This window comes from Canis aureus, chromosome 34, assembly GCF_053574225.1.
Source record: "Canis aureus isolate CA01 chromosome 34, VMU_Caureus_v.1.0, whole genome shotgun sequence".
Classification (NCBI taxonomy): domain Eukaryota; kingdom Metazoa; phylum Chordata; class Mammalia; order Carnivora; family Canidae; genus Canis; species Canis aureus.
The window spans coordinates 9,936,457-9,957,142 of record NC_135644.1 but is presented as its reverse complement, the minus strand read 5'-3'; the positions used below and the strand labels follow the sequence as shown (position 1 = coordinate 9,957,142).

Genomic DNA, 20,686 nt, shown 5'->3' with positions numbered 1-20,686 from the left:
TCTGTTTGCTTTATCTCTGAAACTTACTTTCTCTCTCCCAATTGCCCCCCAAAAAGGAAAACCAATTGTGAGCCACTTTATTCAAAAAGAAGAATCTCATGACAATAGGATTATTATGACAAGCATTTCCCATACTTTATTCTTCATGCCCAGAATGACATTGGTAAGATAAGACATTTTAAAAGTCAATAGCACTTATTTTGAAGTTTAAATATCATGTTAAAAAAAAGTCATTTCCTTAAACAGGAAATGTATTAATAATGGCACAAAAGACAGTACCAGTCATACTATAGAGTACAATGTTTCCCTTCAAAAAAGAAAATAATACCCTTATCCTCAAAGGGTACTAATTCTTGAACAGTCATTTAAAAAATAAATACAGAGGGGGAAATCTTGACACCCTTTGCTTCACATTCGCATATATTTTGTTGCGTTCTGATCACGTGATTAACTAAAGATTTAAGTTGAGGCCATAAAAAATTTAAAGTTGCAACAATATTGTCTAGTTCTCACCAATCAAATAAGTTCTCTTTGCTTTATACATATATTTTTACACCAATATTTGCAAAACTATCGTATTTTTGCAGTTGGTTCATTCTGTTCAGCATTATTCCCCCAGAAAGCTTGGCAAAGAATGACTTATTAAAATACATTTTTAGAGACTCCTAAGGTTTTTAGCTTTACTTATAGGATAGGAATTTAAGATGAAAGCATTTGGTGCATTATTTAATTTGTATTTTATTTACTATTACTTTGGACTAGATGGGTTTGGGGGGGTGGGGATTTCAAGAAATGTAATTATACATGGGTTTAAAGTCATTGCAAACAGTAAATTTCAATTTCCTATTAGCTAAAAACACATACCTTACATTCTGTTTCAATTCACTGCCTACCTCATGTTTTTAAGATTGTATTTATTTATTTATTTTAGGTGGTGGAGGAGCAGAGCAGGGACAAGCAGACTCCATACTGAGTGTGGAGCCCGACAGGGGTCTCAATCCCACAACCCTGAGATATGACCTGAGCCAAACCCAAGAGTCAGACACTTTAATTGACTTGAGCCACCCAGGTACCCCTCTGGCTAACTCATTTTACCAACAGGTCAGATTTTCTTATTCTTACCTAAATAAGATTTCTCCATTTGATTATTAGGCAAAACTTTAGCTTTAATTTAGCCTAATAGCTAGGAGTGTGCGTGTAAATCCCTTTGTGTGTTGACCAGCTACTGGTCAATCAATGGCATTATTAAATCCATCCTGAAATACAATGAACTAGATTGTCTGTCCACTTCATAAAATCCATCAAAACACATCAAAATTAATAAGTTCGGGCCAATTTTCCAAACAGTTTTTCTGAAATAGCTAACAACCAGATTTTCTGGAGCCAGCAGACACTAGGATGGGACTTTCTCGGTGGATTGAGGCAGTTCATTGAGTCAGCATGTTTGTGAGTAAAGGTTACAGGAGGATTGGTAACCCAATGCAAGCTCCTTATTTTCCAGGGTCTGGATATACATTGGTTCCCGGAAACAAACCGTTCTTTACTTGCTAAAACTTTCTCAGGATCCAAGAGCTAGATTATTCTCTTGAAAATAACTTTTTACTAAAAACTGGTTTGAGGAGTGATTCAGAAATACTCATTCTTGGGGCACCTGGGTGGCTCAGTTAAGCGTCTGCCTTCGGCTGGGGTCCTGATCTGGGTCCTGGGATCAAGCCCCTCATCAGGATCCCTGCTCAGCAGGGAGTCTGCTTCTTCCTCTCCCTCTGCCCCTCCCACCCATTTGTGCTCTCTCTTGCTTGCTCTCTCCCTCTCTCTCTACCTCAAAATAAGTAAATCAAATCTTTAAATGATAATAATAAATAGAAAAAAAAGAAATACTTATTCTTCAAGTCTCATTTTTATGAGCAAAGAGAATCAGTTTGGGCTTGGTAATAGAAACAGCCAAGAGGGGATTTTTTGTTGTTGTTGTTGTTTTTTGCATAAAGCTAGAAGTTGCATAAAAATAGGAACATGAAAAGATGCATCTTTTTTTTTTTTAAGATGCATCTTTTTAATGTGAATTACCTGAGAGTTGATTTTAACCAAAAGATGAACAAGGGAAAACACAGTAAGATCAGATCTGTCTTGCTAATAGACTTGGATTCATTGGAGTTGGGGGTGGAGGGATGGGAATCACTCCATTAGGTTGATTTAGTAAAAGCCAAGAAATATGCTCCTGAGCACAGCATCGATGTCAGATGACTCACTCTTCCACTGTTTCTTGAACTGTTTTATGAGCAAAGATGCCTATTACTTTGGTATGATTTGAAGGGGACTTTAAGCAATCTAGAAGTTCCTCAGCCATTCAAAAGACAAACAGACCCCAAATAAGCATTTTTTTCTGTCCTCAAGTATCTTCCTTATCAACGTGTGAAACTTCACCACATTTTATTAAAGTAAATAAAAGAGCAAGTCTGTATATTCTAAGGAGACAGAGACCATAATTATCTCGCAGTTCTGTTCCCAGGATAAGATTAGTGCCTGGCACAGAGGCTAATCAATAAATGTCTATCTGTTGAATGAACACATTACCTGACACTTTTACGCAAAGGAGAATTTCTTAATGTTGTTTGCTGCTTTTTAAAAAATCAATTTTCTTTCCAATCCATAAATGCTAGAACTTAAATTATTGAAAGGCGAGAAAAGGTGGAATTTCAGAATGAATAAAGTGTACTAATTCTTTCAGAACCATGGAAATCAGGGCAAATTTCTGATTTTGCAATTTTTTGGGCCAGCCTCCCTACAATCTAATAAATGAAAAGGATAGAATGTGTTGTCTTTTAATATATGAATTTGGCTACTTAACAGCAGAGTACATTCTTTATCATCAGAATTTTGTGACCCCCCAAATCAGTGCGTGGTAGTGTGTCCTGTCTTAATAAATTCCTATAAATCCTAATTCTAACCTTATTTAATTACACGGTTCAGGTGGGAGTGGTGGGTTAACTGACAAAAAAATAATTCCAGCACAAAGATTTTTCACTATCCCCTTCATGTTATCAGATTTCACAGTAATAATATTTACTGTTGGGCCTGAACATTAATACACAAAGAAGGACAAATAACTGAGGCTGGAGACATAAATTTTTTTTAGATAATTTTAATCTTTACAAAAATCCTTACATGAACACAGTTATTCCCACTCCCTACCCCCAAGGGCCTGTGGGCCTGAGTTAATTTGCATCGTTTGTAACCTTAAGTCTAAGTACGGTGTTGGAATAAAGTCAAATGCAGGGCTGTGTGCTGTTGTATTATGCCAACTATCATATTACCTTTTAAAGAGGGAAAAATTATGTCAGGTTTCATTTCAACACTTGAAAGAAAAGGCAATTGGGGGATGTTAAATTCAGGAAAGAAAATTGTTTAGTTGCATCTTTGTTAACAATTTGGAAGCATCCATTGTATTACTTCTGCAGTGGTATTGAGCTAGTTTTATTAAGGCAAATTTATAGCAATGTTAGAAATTAATACCACTCTTATTTCCTCCACTGCCTGACTTTATTGAATGCCATGGGGCATATTAATCAGTAAAGCCAAGTAGTGCATGAAATAAAAGTATAAATTAACCTGTAACATGAATGTAAAAGGGGCTTAATAAAATAGAAATAAATAACACTTTAATGATAATCAACCTGCCCTGTCTGAGCCAAGCAAAAATTGTGATAATGCCAAACACAGGGTCTAAAGAGCTCAATATATTTTTATAAAGTTAGACGGAACCAAGCATTGACATAGAAGTCAAAGTTGATAATTACGGCCACATAAGCCACAAATGATGTGTTGCAGGGATCCTGGTACCACCCTGAACAGGCCCAATCTCATCTAAGTTCCCACTTTGTGTCAGGTACTTTAGAAAAAATGATTGTCTTACAGGCTCCCTTGCCAATATATTCTGGGTTGGTTTTTTGTTTTTGTTTTTGTTTTTAGATTTTATTTATTTATTAATGAGAGACACACACAGAGAGAGAGAGAGGCAGAGACACAGGCGGAGGGAGAAGAAGGCTCCCTGAGGGAAACCTAATGTGGGACTCCATCCCCAGACCCCAGGATCACAACCTGAGCCAAAGACAGATGCTCAACCATGAGCCACCCAGGCACCCCCATTGTGGTATTTTTTTAAAAGTATAGTATATGGCTTTTAAATGTATTGATGTAAATTGTATTTTCTTCAAATTTTTTTAAAAATATTATATTTTACAAAAACTTTAAAAATCTCTTCTCTGTCTATAATTAGGACTCCCTTTTGCTTGTTTCATGTTACTGTACCTTTTCTCTTCTGGATCAAGTAAAAGTTTTAGTATCAATATTAACATAGTATATATGTAAATTTTTTCAGAAAAAAAGATATACCAAACAACACTTAACCTATAACTGGATGATACTCTATTTCCCTCCAAAAAGTGCTTGCTGTGAGTATATAATTAAAACAACAATAGTACCACAGTGTAAGACACCCACAACATGAAATTCAAAGCTTGTTTGAAATAAATAGCCATAGAGGGATGGCTGGGTGGCTCAGTCGGTTAAGTGTCCAACTCTTGATTTCTACTCAGGTCATGATCTCAGGGTCCTGCTCAGTGGAGAGTCTGCTTGTCCCTCTCCCTTTGCCCTTCCCCCTGCTCATTCTCTCTCTCTCTCTCTCTCTCTTACATAAATAAATCTTAAAAAAAAACAAACACAAATAACCATAGAATAATATTTTCAACTCTTCACGGAGAAACTGACACAGCCATAGCTTCAGTCTAATCTCTCAATCTACATTTACAAAAAGACATAGGAGCAAAGAGATGGGCTTGTAACACCTGTTATTTTTATGCAAGCATCCATTAGCTTTACCAGGTTGATGAAAGAACAAAACAATATGTTGATATTTAGAATAATAAAATCTGTTCCCAAATGCAAGATGTTATTATTAATATTCATGGAAAGAAAATATCCACACACAGCTCTACGTGGACTTGTTCTCCTGGATTTTAGCATTGAGTATGATAACCAAGGAAGATGATTTAAAAAAAAAACTGTAAAGCATATTCTAAAATTATGTGAACAGCAACTTTACTTTTTTACGAGATTTTATTTATTGGGGCACCTGGGTAGCTCAGTGGCTGAGGGTCTGCCTTCGGCTCAGGTTATGATCCCAGAGTCCCAGATCCCTGGGAGAGCCTGCTTCTCCCTCTGCCTATGTCTCTGTCTCTCTCTGTGTCTCTCATGAATAAATAAATAAATTTTTTTTAAAAAAAGTATTTTATTTATTTATTTGAGAGACAGTGTGTGAGCATAAGCAGGGGTAGGGGCAGAGGGAGAGGGAGAAGCAGACTCCCCTCTAAGCAAGGAGCCCAACTCAGGGCTTGATCCCAGGACCCTGAGGTGATGACCAGAGCTGAAGGCAGACTGAGCCACTCAGGCACCCCAAAGATCAACTTTAAACTATAACTTCTTTATTTTGGTTTCTAATGCTGATGCTAAATCAATTTGATTAAATCTTCATGAACCCTGTTTCCTGTCACCAAATCAGTCTCTCTGGAATATTATTCTAAACCCTCTAAACCTTCTGAAACCCTCCCTGGCTCCCTCTGCCTCCAGAATAAAGATCTAACTGCTAAGCTGCATATCAAAACTTCATGATAGTGTCCCACTCCTTGTAGGTAGCCAAGGTTCCTATGCCCTGATCTGTGACCCTTTCCAACTGTGATCCTTTGCTTATGACCTAAGCGTCATAAGTGCTTCTGCCTAAGGGTCTTTCCCTCTCACCACAACTACACACTACAGCCCCACCCTCAGCCCCATAAAATTCTTCCCCACCTTCGAGGTTCTACTCAAATGCTACCCCTCTGAAACTTTTCTGGTCACTCTGAGACTGCTCTTTTTGAAATTTCAGCATGGAGGGAACCAGAAAGGTGGATCCCCAGAATTGTTGATCCATCAAAGAATGTTAAGTCTTAAAGTCTTTTGACAAAAAAAAAATTCTCTTAATTTTTAAAAAATTGCATGTGTTGTACCAACATTCAGTGTCCCTGACAATGAACAGTTGATGCTTGGTTTTAAGCTATTTCTTAAGAAATTCAAAAATTATTCAATAGAAATTGTTTAAATTTATAAAACCCTTTTTGACATCACAATGAAACATCATACTGTGAAGTGGCTTTTCTGATATTATGGACAAAATCACCAATGCAGGTATTTGAGTACCACTCTAGAGTTTCTTCCCCTCCAATAGAGCAGAATAATCTAGAATGGGCTACAATGTATAAAATGTATGCCTAAAGACATTACAATGGCTTATTTAGTGAGCAAAAAGTCATTCAGATATTCTATTATTTTATGGTACAGAAAACCTACTGACCCAAGGATCTCATCAAGAATAAGAAAACAATATTAAAGGCCACTGGGCTTTTGCATTTTATTAACTTCAAAATTGAAAATTAAGTCTGAGTCATATTAGAACACCAAGTGATTGTGATGGGACTTCCCCTCACTATCACAGTCTCAAGAATACATCAGTTGGTATATTTTAACTTTTACACTTTATTTCGGGGGGGGGGGGAATGTTATAAATGTCAAAGAACAGCCACAAGAAACTATATAGGGATTTTGGCTGATTTCATTTTCTGAAAAAATTCAGAATAAGATTTTCCCTGGGTTAGGGGCATCTGGATGGCTCAGTTGGTTAAGCACCTGCCCCAAGCTCAGCTCATGATCCCAGGGCCCTGGGATGGAGCCCTGCATGGGGCTCGCTGCTCAATAGGGAGCCTGCTTCTCCCTCTCCCTCTGCCTACTGCTCCCCCTGCTTGTGCACTCGCTATCTCTCTCTCTCTCTCTCTCTCTCTCTGTCAAATAAATAAATAAAATAAAATCTTAAAAAAAAAAAAAAGATTTTCCCTGGGTTAAAAGACAGGGAAGAAAATTCTTGCTGCCAAATTGTTACCTATCAATTATTCTTAATGGGATCATAATTTCATATAACTAAAGAATAAAAATTGACCCTCTGCGACTTGAAATTATAATAGTCTAGCACGTGGTGATGATCTGAATTCTAAACATCTGTTATAAATGTACATAGATTGTAAACATCTTTGTTATAAATGTAAAACAACAACTATAATTATTATTATAATAATCACCCAGTCAGAGAAACTGCAAAGCATAAAACAGTAATGGGCTCCCCCTGCTGTTTCTACTGCTAAACTTAACTAACATTTCCGGTTGCCAGGGCTTGGTGCCCTGATTTTAAGGCTGATTCATAAACAAAGGGTAAACAAAACAAAATTAAAATGCCATTATATCAATAAATCAGTAGGTCGAGAGGGAAAGGAGAAATGAGATCGTCAAGGCCTTTAGCGTAATAAGTCAGCACGTACATGAAGGTGAGCATTGCCTGCAACTCCAAGAGCTAGACTAATGAGCTTCTGGAAAGCATCGAGAATGTCCTGCCACTGCATTTAGATAAAGAAGTTTAGGAGTATGAACTTCCTAGGGAACTTTTTCAAATTTGAAAATCATACCATGCCCCTTGGCAAGTGGGACATGGTGCCACCGTCACGACTCTTTGCCAGTGCAAAATGGAAACCAGCCCAAGCCCAACAGGGTACACTAAGGGGATTATTGTGGAGAAGTCCTAATGACATTGAACAGGAGGCTAGCCTAACATCTTGTCCAAGTGAGATCCCCGGCCTCCTCCGTGATGGTTGCTTGGAGTTCTGGAGGCTAATGAGGGGAACCATCTGTAGCACTTTGCTGGCAGATGTGTCCCTTTCTCATACTGTGCCAGAGTCTCCTAATGAGGAGGTCTGTGGTGGGCTCCAGTATCGCTCTGTGAGGGAAGACTGTGCAATTTAGGAACCGTGTAATCTGGAGGCCAAACCAATATCTGATTATGTGTATATATGCATTTCAGGTATGCCTTGTCTTTTCAAATGTGAACATCGGAATGTGTGACTGTATTTATAGCTTTCTTTTTTAATGCTGTCACATTCAGGGACGCCCATGAGTAAAAATGATAGCCCATGTTTGTTTCTTTTGCAAAAATTTTATAGACTGTTTCAAATGAAAGAAGAATCCAAATTGAGTGACCCGCTTATTTGCTATCACTATTTCAAAGTCATCAGAGAAATCTCCAAAGAGGAAAAAAATACACACACACACACACACACACACACACTCAGGTACATTTTCCTTCCTTCCTTCCTTCAACTGTGTTCATTTTGCAATGTACAGTTAATTTCTAACTTTACAATATCAAAAAAGTAATAAGAAATTAAACGCGAATGATAAATCTTAAAATCTTTACGAGTAAATTTCAAATATGATGGAATGACATTTCAAAGCATTTACGCGGCAGCATATGGGAAATTACATAAGGATTATAGTAGGCATCAAAATATTTTAAGGCGACCATTACAGTTTCAAAGATAGAACTAATCACAAACTCAGCATTTAAAATAAATAGGGCAGCTCTGGTGGCTCAGCGGTTTAGCACTGCCTTTGGCCCAGGGCCTGATCCTGGAGACCAGGGATCAAGTCCCATGTTGGGCTCCCTGCGTGGAGCCTGCTTCTCCCTCTGCGTATGTCTCTGCCTCTCTCTCTCTCTCTCTCTCTGTCTCTCATGAATAAATAAATAAAATCTTTTAAAATAATAAAATAGTTAATACTACAAAACTTTTTAAAACAGCATAAATTATTTTATCCTGCTGTAATTCTCAAAATTCCTTTTTTTTTTTTAAGATTTTATTTATTTATTCATGAGAGACACACAGAGAGAGGCAGAGACATAGGCAGAGGGAGAAGCAGGCTCCTTCCAGGGAGCCTGATGTGGGACTTGATCCCAGGACCCCAGGATCACGCCCTGAGCTGAAGGCAGATGCTCAACCACTGAGCCACCCAGGTGCCCCTAATTCTCAATATTCTATAACAATTCCACTCCATCATTCACTTCAGTTTCAATTAATCTACCGTCATTGAAAGAGCCTTCTTAAAATTAATTTTTTCCAAGAAAAATAATAATAATAATACTTCTTAAAACTCAAAATCATTTAGATAAGCTCAGCTTCCATCACAAAGAGATATAAAAGAGACTCCGAGGAGACCAGATAAACTAAAGATTTCAAGATTTTTAGCTAGGGCTTTATTATACACCGAAAGTTACAGGATACTTAAAACCAAAGAGAATATGTCTACACTTTAACTTGGTTGATAAGAAGGTTAGATGAATTTTTAAGAAAAAATATGCAGCTTTTAGCAAAAGTGCAAAGTAAGCTCAAAGTTCTAGTTTACGTAAATCTCACACAGCAGCACCATGACCAGCTAGCTATTTTACCATCTGAGGTCTCCCATAGAGAAAATTTTAAATGTGTTTCCCCAACAGCAGAGTAACATTTTAGGCTGCCAGGTAAGACTGTCATGATAATTCATTCCCAAAACCTCCTCTTAAATTAGATCTGCCTTCTAAAAATATCATTACAAGAAATTTTGGTTCAGATTATCCTTATTCTCCAGAACTGAGATAGATCTACAAATGGCATTTCTTTTAATAACAAATTCTTTATTTAAATTTAATTTAGGGCAGCCTGGGTGGCTCAGTGGTTTAGCGCCGCCTTTAGCCCAGAGCCTGATCCTGGAGACCCTGCATGGAGCCTGCTTCTCCCTCTGCCTGTATCTCTGCCTCTATCTCTCTCTGTGTGTATCTCATGAATAAATAAATAAAATCTAAATAAATAAATAAATAAATAAATAAATAAATAAATAAATAAATAAATTCAATTTTGTTGGACGCCTAGGTGTTTCAGTGGTTGAGCATCTGCCTCCCGCCCAGGGCGTGATTCTGGAGGCCCAGGGTCGAGTCCTGCGTCCAGCTCCTTGCATGGAGCCTGCTTTTCCCTCTGCCTGTGTCTCTGCCTCTCACTCCATGTCTGTCATGAATAAATAAATAAAATCTTAAAAAAAATTTTTTTTAAATAAATAAATTCAATTTAGTTAACATAGTGTATTATCAGTTTCAGGTGTAGAATCTAGTGATTCATCAGTTGCATATAACAGCCTGTGCTCATTAACAAATGACATTATTTAAAAGTTCTTTACAAGCTTCAGCTTGTTTTCATTATAAATTCCACATCGAATATTAGTACTAATAATTGATTTTAGCAATAAGTAATAGAGTTATAAACACTCCTGCTATTTAATGAAAGAAATGGCCCAGCTTCGGGTTTTATTTATTAGCATCTGAAGTCCCTCCATAGCCCTAGTAAGATCAGTTATAGCTTAATTAAATGAGAAAAATGGCCTGCCAAAGATTCTTTGTTCTTGAAGTACCTACTGTATGTTTGCAGTTTTCCTGCGAATCCTTATAACCTATTGCAACCCGAGGATAGATTGGCCTCCAAGCTTAAATTTACTTCATATCCCCAACAAAGCGTCTTTGGCCTGAAATTTGCAAATATTTTTTTCATAATGTAGCAGCTGCAAATACCGTGTGAAGAGGTCTCTGTTTTATTAACCATTTGCGAGTCGTTCCCCTTGGAGGGGCGGGGGCGCGGGCGGGGGCGCTCCCGGGCGAGCTGTGCCCCGTGACCACAACGGGAGGCGTTCACTTACCACCTGTGCGTCTCGGGCGCTGCGGCTGCGACGAGGCCCTGGGCGCCCACGTGTCCCAGGCCCGTGTCCCAGCGTCTCCACCGACGGAAAAGGACTAAGCGGCCTCGACAGATGCAGCTGCTCCATCGCCGCGGCGGTCCCGGCAGCAACGTGCGCGCGGCTCCACCAGGGCGCCCGCCACCGCCTGCAGCTCCTCTGGGCGCGAGGCCGCCCCGACGGGGCGCCGGGGGCCGGGGGGGATCGGGGGGGGCGGGGCACCGGGGGCCGGGGGGCCGGAGGTCGGGGAGGTCGGGGAGGTCGGGGAGGTCGGGGGGCCGGGGGGCGGGGGCCGGGGAGGTCGGGGGCCGGGGGGCGGGGGGCGGGGGGCGGGGGCCGCCGAGCGGGGCGAGCGCGCGGCTTCCCTCTCCCGCCACCAGCCGGCGCCAGAGCTCGAGGGATGCGCGGGGCTCCCGGCTCGGCGGGGGACGGAGGGAAGCCGGCTCTTGGCCTCCGCACTGTCGGAGAAGGAGAGAGAGACACAGAAGGAGAGAGGGAGACAGACAGAGGGAGGGAGGGAGAGAGAGAGAAGGAGACAAAGGGAGAGAGAAAGGAGACAGAGAGAGAGAAAAGGAGAGAGACAGAGAGAAAGAAGGGAGAGAGACAGAGAGAGAAAGAAGAGACAGAAAGAAGAGAGAACAGGAGAAAGAAAGAAGAGACGGAGAGAGGAGAGAGAAAGGAGAGAAAGAAAAGGTGGAGAGAGAGAAAGAGAAGGAGACAAAGAGAGAAAGGGAGAGAGAGAAAGAGAGAAAAAGAGAAAGAAAGAAGATACAGAGAGAGAAAGGGAGAGAGAGAAGGGGAGAGACAGAGAGAAAGAAGAGAAGGAAGAGAAAGAGAAAGAAGAAAGAACGAGCAAAAGAAAGCAAGCAAGAAAGAAAGAAGGAAAGAAAGAGAGAAAGAAAAGAAAAGAAGAGAGACAGGAATCCCTGGGTGGCTCGGCCGTTGAGCATCTGCCTTCGGCCCAGGGTGTGATCCTGGAGTCCCGGGATCAAGTCCCACATCGGGCTCCCTGCATGGAGCCTGCTTCTCGCTCGGCCTGGGTCTGTGTGTGTGTGTTTCTCATGAATAAATAAATAAAATCAAGGAAGGAAGGAAGGAAGAAAAGAAAAGAAGCATCATCAAAGAATTTGAGGGACGCCTGAGTGACTCTGCTACTCTGCGGTTGAGCATCTGCCTTGGGCTCAGGGCCTGATCCCCAACGAGGCATCGAGCATCGAGTCCCATTGAGTCCCGGGCAGGCTCCCTGCAGGGAGCCTGCTTCTCCCTCTGCCTGTGTCTCTGCCTCTCTCTGTGTGTCTCTCATAAAATAAATAAAATCTAAAAAATAATAAAATAAAAAATAAAAAGAATTTGAAGTGTTTATTTTTTTAATCTAAATAATAAACCTAGAAGTCTTTTTTTTTTTTTTCCTGGACCGACTATTTACTATGCATATAAAGCTGTAAAAATTTTTCTGGTTATATAATGCTCTGTTAACCTAAATTAAGTGCCTTATTATTATTATTATTATTATTATTATTATCATTATGCCTTTAGCCTAAGACGGAAATGTCCAACATTGGAGGGTCACACATGAAAAGCGACTCTTGTGCCCCAGCTCCTGGTTCACTGTGCTAAGTCCTGGCCAGGAGGGCTGCCCAGATGTGCCACGTGCTGGTTTTGGGGGAGGAGGGCCTCCAGGTGAGAGAGGAAAGGGCACTTCGGCACCCCAATGACCGAGATGCCCTGAGATATAGGTCGGGCTAGAAGGAATCGTGCACGAGAAATGCCAACATCTGCTGCCCTGGAAAACCCTGGTTTTCATCTGAGCAATCTTCACATCTATGTGGTACGTCTCACAACCAGAAAATGACCAACCAACACCGATTATTTTGGCAAGAGAAGGAGAATTTAGACAAAACTATAGTGAAATGTCATAATTTTCTTTTTTTCTTTTTTTTTTTTTTTGAACTATCATGATTTTCTGAAGCAATACTTTTTAAACTTCCGAATGGTCTAAATGGCTGGGACTACCCATTCCAATCACCGGCCTGTTACCCACTCTGCCCCCCTCCTGTCCTCCAGGGCAGGGGAGGTGAACCATCTGGGGCTGGGAAGGAAAGAACTGGTTTCTCGAAACCAGCTTTCCTCTGCCTTTCGTGGGCAGAAAAACATCCAGCTTTCCTGCCCTCGCCCTCACGCTCATTCCTCAAAGAATACACGCTCAGCTTTATCTTGGGTGGATTTGCTTCACCTCCAGGACAAATGAGATAACCGTGTTTTCTGTACTTAGAGGCCTGTCCCTCTCTGAGCCAAAGTATACATGTGGTGCCTCAGACTTGCAGTTCTAAACCCTTCCTGAGCTGACTTTTTTCCTTGGGGTCTCAGTGAGTCATTGCCCTTTCCTCTCCAAATATGGTCCCAGAAATGAACTGGGACAGAGTGTGGTCTGTTATTACCAACCGATGTTTGTTCTGGTGGCTTTTCAGTCTTCCAGTCGAAATCTTTACACACACTTCCCTAACGACACCTGGGGGACTTTGATGAAGGACGGACTCCTCAGAAGGTGGTAATAAAGTTTTGAGACTGGCAAAAATTCTGCGTAGCAAACCCAACAGAGGAGCTCAGTGTGTCTGCAGGGGAATAGGGGGTCGGGTTTTACTCCTTGCTCCTGCTGGGCCTTTCCAGGAGACGTAAGGACAGGCTCATTAACCACGGTTTGGAATGCCTTGATCTTCATGCTAACTGCAGTTGTCTTTCCTTACTTTCTGGCCTTGACCTATAGATGGACTGCATCAGCTGCTACCGAACCCAGCAGATTCCTAGCACGAGCCCAAGTCCTATGCATAGTTTAATTCATATTCCGCTCAACATGCCCGTTTTATTTCCAGTGGAAATTGCTCATTTAATTGCACTGTACGTTTTATGGGGTATGCCCCAGGCTGCGTTCTTTATGCTAGGCATTTCAGTATTTATGGGCAGAGCTATCCCCAAAACTTCAAACATAAAGTAAAACCAGCAAAATATGCTCTCCTCCAGTTCCATAAATACTTTTCTCTGGGTTCATTATTTTTTTCCAATGAAATTAAAGGAGTGTGTTAAACCTGTAACATAGACTATTGCTTGGCGTCTCCAGGGCTGCTTTTGTCCTTCAGATTCACATGTGATACAGCTCTGCTTTCCTGCTCAAGGATGAGACTACAAGAGAGCAAGAGTGGTCCATTCGGTGCATGGGCTTGCTCTCTGGTAACAGAAAAGACTTCCTCTGTCCACAGTCTGTAGAATGTTCTTCCATGAGACGAACCTGATTTTTGTTTTGTTTTTTTTTTTAATGAAGGTGCCTGCTTCTAAGTGACACCTACACACAGTAAATAAACGCTCTGGATTACAGATTTAGTGGATGTGTTGCACCATAGGTCTAGTTGGAAGAAATAAATATGTATGTCAGCCTTCTCCCACAGGTGGTTCCTGCATTTGGGGGAAAGCACAGACAGACATGATTTTATCTAGATTTTACCTATAGAATATCAGAATAGATTCCTAAAACTACTCAGATACTGAGGTTCTTCTGTTTTACTAAACCTATGATTGCTTTTATCTACTATTGTTACCCAGGGAATTCCAGAGATTTTGATAAACACTTCCAACTGATTACAGCATTGGCGTGATCCTTCCTGTGTTGGTTGGGATTCAGGGAAGCAGCAAGCAGCTGAAAACCCAAAATACCAGTGGCTTAAACAAGCCAGAAATTCTAGCACTCATTAGGATAGTTCACATACTCTGGCTCTTCTCCCATTGGGGCACATAGTAGGATTGTACTTCCCTACTCTCTTTGAGGTTAGGCATTGTGATGTGACTTACATTAGCCAACGAAGCAACACGTGTTTTCACACATGTGAAAACACAGGTGTTCAAGTGGAAGATTTGAGTATACAATTGATTCCATTCCCTTTGCCTGTCTTGACACTAGTGGAAACACTAATGGAAGCACTGACTGAAATAAAATGCTTCAGGGGCACCTGGGTGGCTCCATTGGTTAGGTGTCTGCCTTTGGCTCAGGTCATGGTCCCAGGGTCCTGGGATGGAGCCTGCACCAGGCTCCCTGCTCCGCAAGGAGTCTGCTTCTCCCTCTACTTCTGCCTCCATCCTTCCCCCTACTTGTGCTTTCTCTCTCTCTCTCTCTCTCTCTCTCTGCCAAATAAATAAATAAAATCTTTTAAAAAAGAGAATGCTTCAGTGCCCTTGATGAGCAGCTCCCCCTGCTGACACGTGATTGGACAAGTGATATGATCAAGAAATAAACTTTTGTTGTGTTAAGCCACAGACTAAGTTTCTTTCTCACATAAACGTCAGGGTGGGAGGGCCCAAAGTGATATAATGACCTCTGGTTTTAGGGACCCAAGCTCCTCTGTCCCGCCGTTCAGGTGAGCTAAGCCATGTGCTCGGGTTCTAAATGTCCAAGCAGCAGGAAGCTCCCAGAAGAGGTCTCCCTTCCACTCAGATCCCCTTGTCAAGTGGCTCCATCTAGAGCAGCAAGGGACAGATGAAAGCTAGCTGAGGCTCAGCCAAACCTTGTGGGCTGTTTCACTACCTAAGAGGAGACAGGGTGCTGCTGCTCTGCTCCTCACTCTCAAAACGTCTTTTTGTAAATAGAGGCTGGTGACAGGATTGCACAGCTCCCATCACGACCATCTTTTACAAAAATGCAGAAGTAATTAGAATATTGATCAATGTGGATGATAAGAGATCAAGAACACCTGAACTTATTTTGTTGTTCGGGAGAGGTTGTTTTTCCCTTCCCCAATATCTGTTGATAAGAAATTCTGAGACAAGCTCATTTATAGCCTTCAACAAGATTTGAGATGATACTGTTTGTATTAATTCCATGCACTTGTTCATCTGGCTGCTTTTATTTTCTCTATTTTTAAATGATTTTATTTATGTATTTAGAGAGAGAGTGTAAGTAGCATGAGGAACAGAGGGAGAGGGACAAGCCGACTCTGCACTGAGCGTGGAGCCAGATGCAGGGCTCCATCTCAAGATCTCGAGATCGTGACTTGAGCTGAAATCAAGAGCTGGACACTTAATCCACTGAGCCACCCAGGCGCCCCTCATCTGTCTGCTTTTAAAGAACACCAGGGCTGCCTGGCTGGTTCAGTCAGTGGAGAATGCAACTCTTGATCTCAGGGGTGTAAGTTCAGGCCCCACATTGGGTGTAGAGATTACTTAAAAATAAAATCTTAAAAAAAAATCACAAAAATAAATTTATATTATCTATATCTCACTACCAGTCCCAGAAATACTAGAAACAGGGATACTGAGTTTGGCTGTACATTCATTGTTGCTTACAAAGACAAGAACTAAAGAAAAATAGTCAATGTGATCAATTCTCTGAGGCCTTCTTTCCCAACGTGTCTGAGCTGAGGCTGGCAGCAGGAATTCGTGATGCCATCTCGTATGCACACCACAACTGATCCAGCTCCCAGCACAACCGTTGCACAGATCTGGGGAAGCTGGCCACAGAAGAACTACATCACAATGTAGAAAGAGCCTTGTTCTTTTAACAAAGTACTCAGTTCAAAGCAAAGTGAAAAGCCTTTTTGTTTGCTCTCGCTTCACATCTAGGTTCATTTTCGGTCTCCTCCTCGCTTTGTGTAGAAAAAAAAATTTTTTTTTTGTCAAAAAATGTTTCCTAAGCCTTTTTGGTAAACACTACACCTCGGCCAGGAGGGAGCCTGACTCTCCAAAGAATTTATGCTCTAAGATGTGGGGAGAAGAAAGGCAGACCAGTGGGTGTACAGCAATTTTTATTGCCGAATCAACTATCGAAATGCAAATCCTAAGTAGACGTGGGGCAGGCAGTAGCAGCAAGTCAGGGCAAGTCGCACTCCCTTTTCACTCTCCTTTCCTGACCTCCACTTCTCTTCCTGCTTCCTGGCCTTGTTTGTATAGTGGGAAATCTATTGTCCATTGGTGGAGTTCCAGTATGCCTGAGCATGTTTGTCAAACTGGTGGGGCAGGCCTTGTGGAAGCCTGATGGGCCTCTGGCAATGAACTCAAACTGGGTCTGCAACTTAAATTCAAACACATCCAGACAAGTCTAGCAAATGAGTAGGGGGAGGAGAAAGCCACATGTGTGAGATGCACAGAAGTCTCCCAACAGAACTCCATTTTCAGGGAAGAGCAAGAGGCTTATCTGTATGAGCAATGACTGATGTATTTTCCCCTCTTAAAATAATCCTTTTTTTAAAAGATTTTATTTATTTATTCATGAGAGACACAGAGAGAGAGGCAGAGACACAGGCAGAGGGAGAAGCAGGCTCCACGCAGGGAGCCTGACGTGGGACTTGATCCCAGGCCCCCAGGATCAGGCCTTGGGCCGAAGGCAGTGCTAAACCGCTGAGCCACCCGGGCTGCCCAATAAAACCTTTTTTAAATTATTATTATGATTGAAGCATACATAATTGACATATAACATTATATAACTTTCGAGTGTACAACATAATGGTTGGATATTTATATACATATATTGCAAAATGATCAAAAAATAAGTCTGGCTAACACCCATCACCATACATAGTTACAGAATTTTTTCTCTTATGAGAATTTTTAAGATTTACTGTTAACTTTCAAATATGCAATACGGTATTATTAACTGTAGTCACCATGCTGTACATGAAATCCCGTGTAAGTTCATAAAATGTGTGCTTTGTGACTCCCTTCACCCATTTCACCCACCCCCACCCCAGCCACTGGCACTAATCACGCTAACTTTCTCAGCGTCAGTCCAATTTTAGTGTATGTGCTGCCGAAGCGAGCACTCAAAAATAACTCTTATGATTGTTTTTGAGTCCCAGGAAATTGGGACACGGGGTCAGAATCTGTATACCCGGTGGGACTATCACTGTTGCAGGCCAGAGCAGGATTTGCTATCAGATCAGAAACAAGCCTTAAGGGTGCCTTCGTATACGTCAGAACAAGATGCCCCGCATCAGAGGCTGGCCCAGGGAGACACCGGGGGCAGGTAACTGCGGTTCAAAGCCAGACAACCACACATGGAGGCTCTGATTGGAATGACGAGCATGCTATTAAGCCAAAGGACTCCTGCATGGGGTACAGCTACCTCTCCTCCCCATAGGCCCCAGAAAAGATATTTAGAAGTGATGGGAAATGGAAATTAAAAAACCATATGCCCAAAACCCCAACACGGAGCTCTCTGATTACAGGCCAAGCACATGGATTAAGCTTAACTCAAAATGAGTTCTCTCTTTTCCCTGAAGCCCAACTAACATCTTGGCATCTTCCATTGCTTAAGCCAACTAGCCTCATGGGATAAGAGACCAAAGTAAAAAATAGCCCAAATGGTGACCTGAAATCTGACCTAACAAAGCCTGAGAAAGGAACAGTCAGAGGAGACATGGGGGAGACCTGGAGAGAGTGAACTAAGACTGCCTGGTCATGGGCTTGACCATCATAGTTCTCAAAGTGCAAGTTTAAGGAGCTGCTATAAAAAAAAAAAAAATTTTTTTTGAGGTGGAAAAACAATTAGGAAGCCAAAAGTACTGTGGAATAAATCAGCACAGTATTCCAATACCACAATCCAAAAAGAACAAAAATGTTAATCAGAACTTAAATATTAGGGACACCTCAGTGGCTCTGCGGTTGAGCATCTGCCTTTGGCTCAGGCCGTGATCCCGGGGCCCTGGGATCAAGTCCCACATCGGGCTCCACACAGGGAGCCTGCTTCTCTCTCTGCCTGTGTCTCAGCCTCTCTCTCTCTCTCTGTGTCTCTCACGAATAAATAAATAAAATTTAAAAAAAATAGAGGAGTGACAATTTCCTGGAACACATCCATTTCTTAATTACTTAGCTGACTAATCCAATAAAGTCTACATTTACTAAACTCCAAGCCTATAACCAAGGATTTTTTTTCTTTTGATGTATCTTAAAACATTTTAAAGCACTTGCTACAGTCATTTTATGTAGATTTATTAGAAAGTTTATGGAATGGAATGTTACTGCTATAGTTTTAGTAAATAATAAAATTACTGCAGTCTCTTAACAAAAAGTGATATAAAAATAATAAAATGATTCATCATTCTTCAAGTGGCAGATGGCCCCCTACATAGAGTGGTTTGACTTATGTTTTCTTCTTTTTTTTTTTACTTTACAATGGTGCAAAAGTGATACACGTTCAGTAAAAACCAAATTTTCGATTTTGATTTTGCTTTTTTTTCTGGGTCTAGTGACATGCAGTATGATACTCCTTTGTGATGCTGGGGGCCACAGCCCCAGCTCCCAGTCAGCCCCGCCACCGAGGCAGGAAACAGTTGACACCCTTACAAAACCTTTGGTTGTACCCACACAGCCATCCTGCTTTTCACTTTCAGCACAGTAGTCCATAAATTACAAGAGACATGCAACACTCTGTTCACAAATAGGCTTCATGTTAGAGGATGTTGCCCAGTGGTAGGACAGTCTGTCTAAGTGTTCGAGTGTGCTTAAGGTAGGTGAGGCTAAGCTGTGATGCTCAGCAGATTAGGTGCATTAAATGCATTTTCGACTTCAATGGGTTTATCAGGACTAAACCCCATCGTAAATTGAGGAAGATCTGGATAATATTCACTATGCATTTTACTCAGAAAGGAAGGGAGAAAAATCCAACTGAGGCATGGTGTTCAAAGGGGCCACAAAACTTTTTTTCAAAAGCTGTATTTTTCACAGTCCATATCTATATAAATACAGATAAAAGGAGATCTGCTCCAGGGGTATGCTGGTAAATGTTTTTGACGAGAAGCTCTCCCAGAAACACTGATTTGGAGCTTGCTGCCTGTGTGGTGGAAACGGTCCCACCTTGGTCATCACCAAAGAAGACTTGGAAGAGCTACACCGAATCTGCACGAGTGGGCAGCTCACCTGGGACACCCTTGCACCACCCCTACCACTCAGTCCCCTCTCCCTTAACACCCAAGGGCACATTTTGAAAACTCTTAGTGAGATAACTTGGTACAAGGAAATTTTTGATGGTTATCCCAAAGATTGCTAAATTGCTGCTAAGCAATACTTAGAAATCCTGTTTTCCTCACCTTATCTTACAATCCAATGAGAGGTCTAAAAATACACTGTAGAGATTTAGTAACCACCAATAAACAACTCCCTCCCTCGTTTAAATAACCTTTGACCTTCATTCACCCAATGACATTCCCCGTATACACTCTATATACCTTTTGTCTCAAATTTAGCATTGTGTAAAAAAAGAAAAAAAATAGCATTGTGTGGAATTCTAAAAAGGGCACGCAAAAATTTGCTCTTAAAACTCTAAAAGTCAGAGGGAAAGTCCCACTTTCCCTCCCTCTCCTTTTCCTTATCTTTTTCTCTCAAAGCCTCTCAAACGGCCTCCCTCCCGCTCTCCTTCACTATCTCTTTCCAAAAATTGTAATAAATTTGGAGCCGGTCAGCCTGGCTGAATGAGGAATTTGTACAGAAGCGGAGCACCTTTCAACCCCTTTACCCTCCCAGCCTTAGATCTGAACGATATGGGTCTTTTGATTTGGGAGGAGTCTAGAGAGAAGGCCAGAAGGAAATTACTCTCCTGGTGTTTCTATCTCAGAGAGCCCAGGGAGTCACAGCAGTCACCATAGTCACAGGAGACGCCCAGTTAGACGGTGCCAGGGGAGGCGGTGGCCTGTGGACAGAAGCATGGAAGGAGGAAATGATTAGGAATCCCAGCTTGTGCCACTTCTTAACCAATACCCACATATCCTCCCTTCTTTTTATGTGTTTGCTTTCTTGTTAGCTAATAACCACTCCATTTTTTTCTTCTTTTCATGGTTCTCTCTAGCCACCTTGCTTACTTTTTTAATTAAAATTTTGTTTTATTTTATTTTATTTACTTATTTGACAGAGAGAGAGAGCACAAGTAGGCAGAGTGGCAGGCAGAGGAAAAGGAAGAAGCAGGCTCCCCACTGAGCAGAGAGCCTGATGACTTGGGGCTCCATCCCAGGAGCCCGGGATCATGACCTGAGCCAAAGGCAGATGCCTAACC

General features: G+C 41.5%; 1 protein-coding gene and 1 long non-coding RNA gene across 2 annotated transcripts in view; both read right to left on the bottom strand.

The window, feature by feature from the left end:
• The window catches only part of LOC144304589 (uncharacterized), a 32,166-nt gene extending 21,377 nt beyond the window's left edge, over positions 1–10,789 (bottom strand). Inside the window, exon 1 of the long non-coding RNA XR_013371529.1 lies at positions 10,627–10,789. This is a non-coding gene — a long non-coding RNA (uncharacterized LOC144304589). The remainder of the gene's footprint in view (positions 1–10,626) is intronic.
• Positions 10,790–16,879: 6,090 nt separating this feature from the next.
• The window catches only part of LOC144304588 (uncharacterized), a 50,720-nt gene continuing 46,913 nt past the window's right edge, over positions 16,880–20,686 (bottom strand). Inside the window, exon 5 of the mRNA XM_077883096.1 lies at positions 16,880–20,326. Within this exon, the coding sequence (XP_077739222.1) occupies positions 20,283–20,326 (44 nt within the window). The 3' untranslated portion in view covers positions 16,880–20,282. The remainder of the gene's footprint in view (positions 20,327–20,686) is intronic.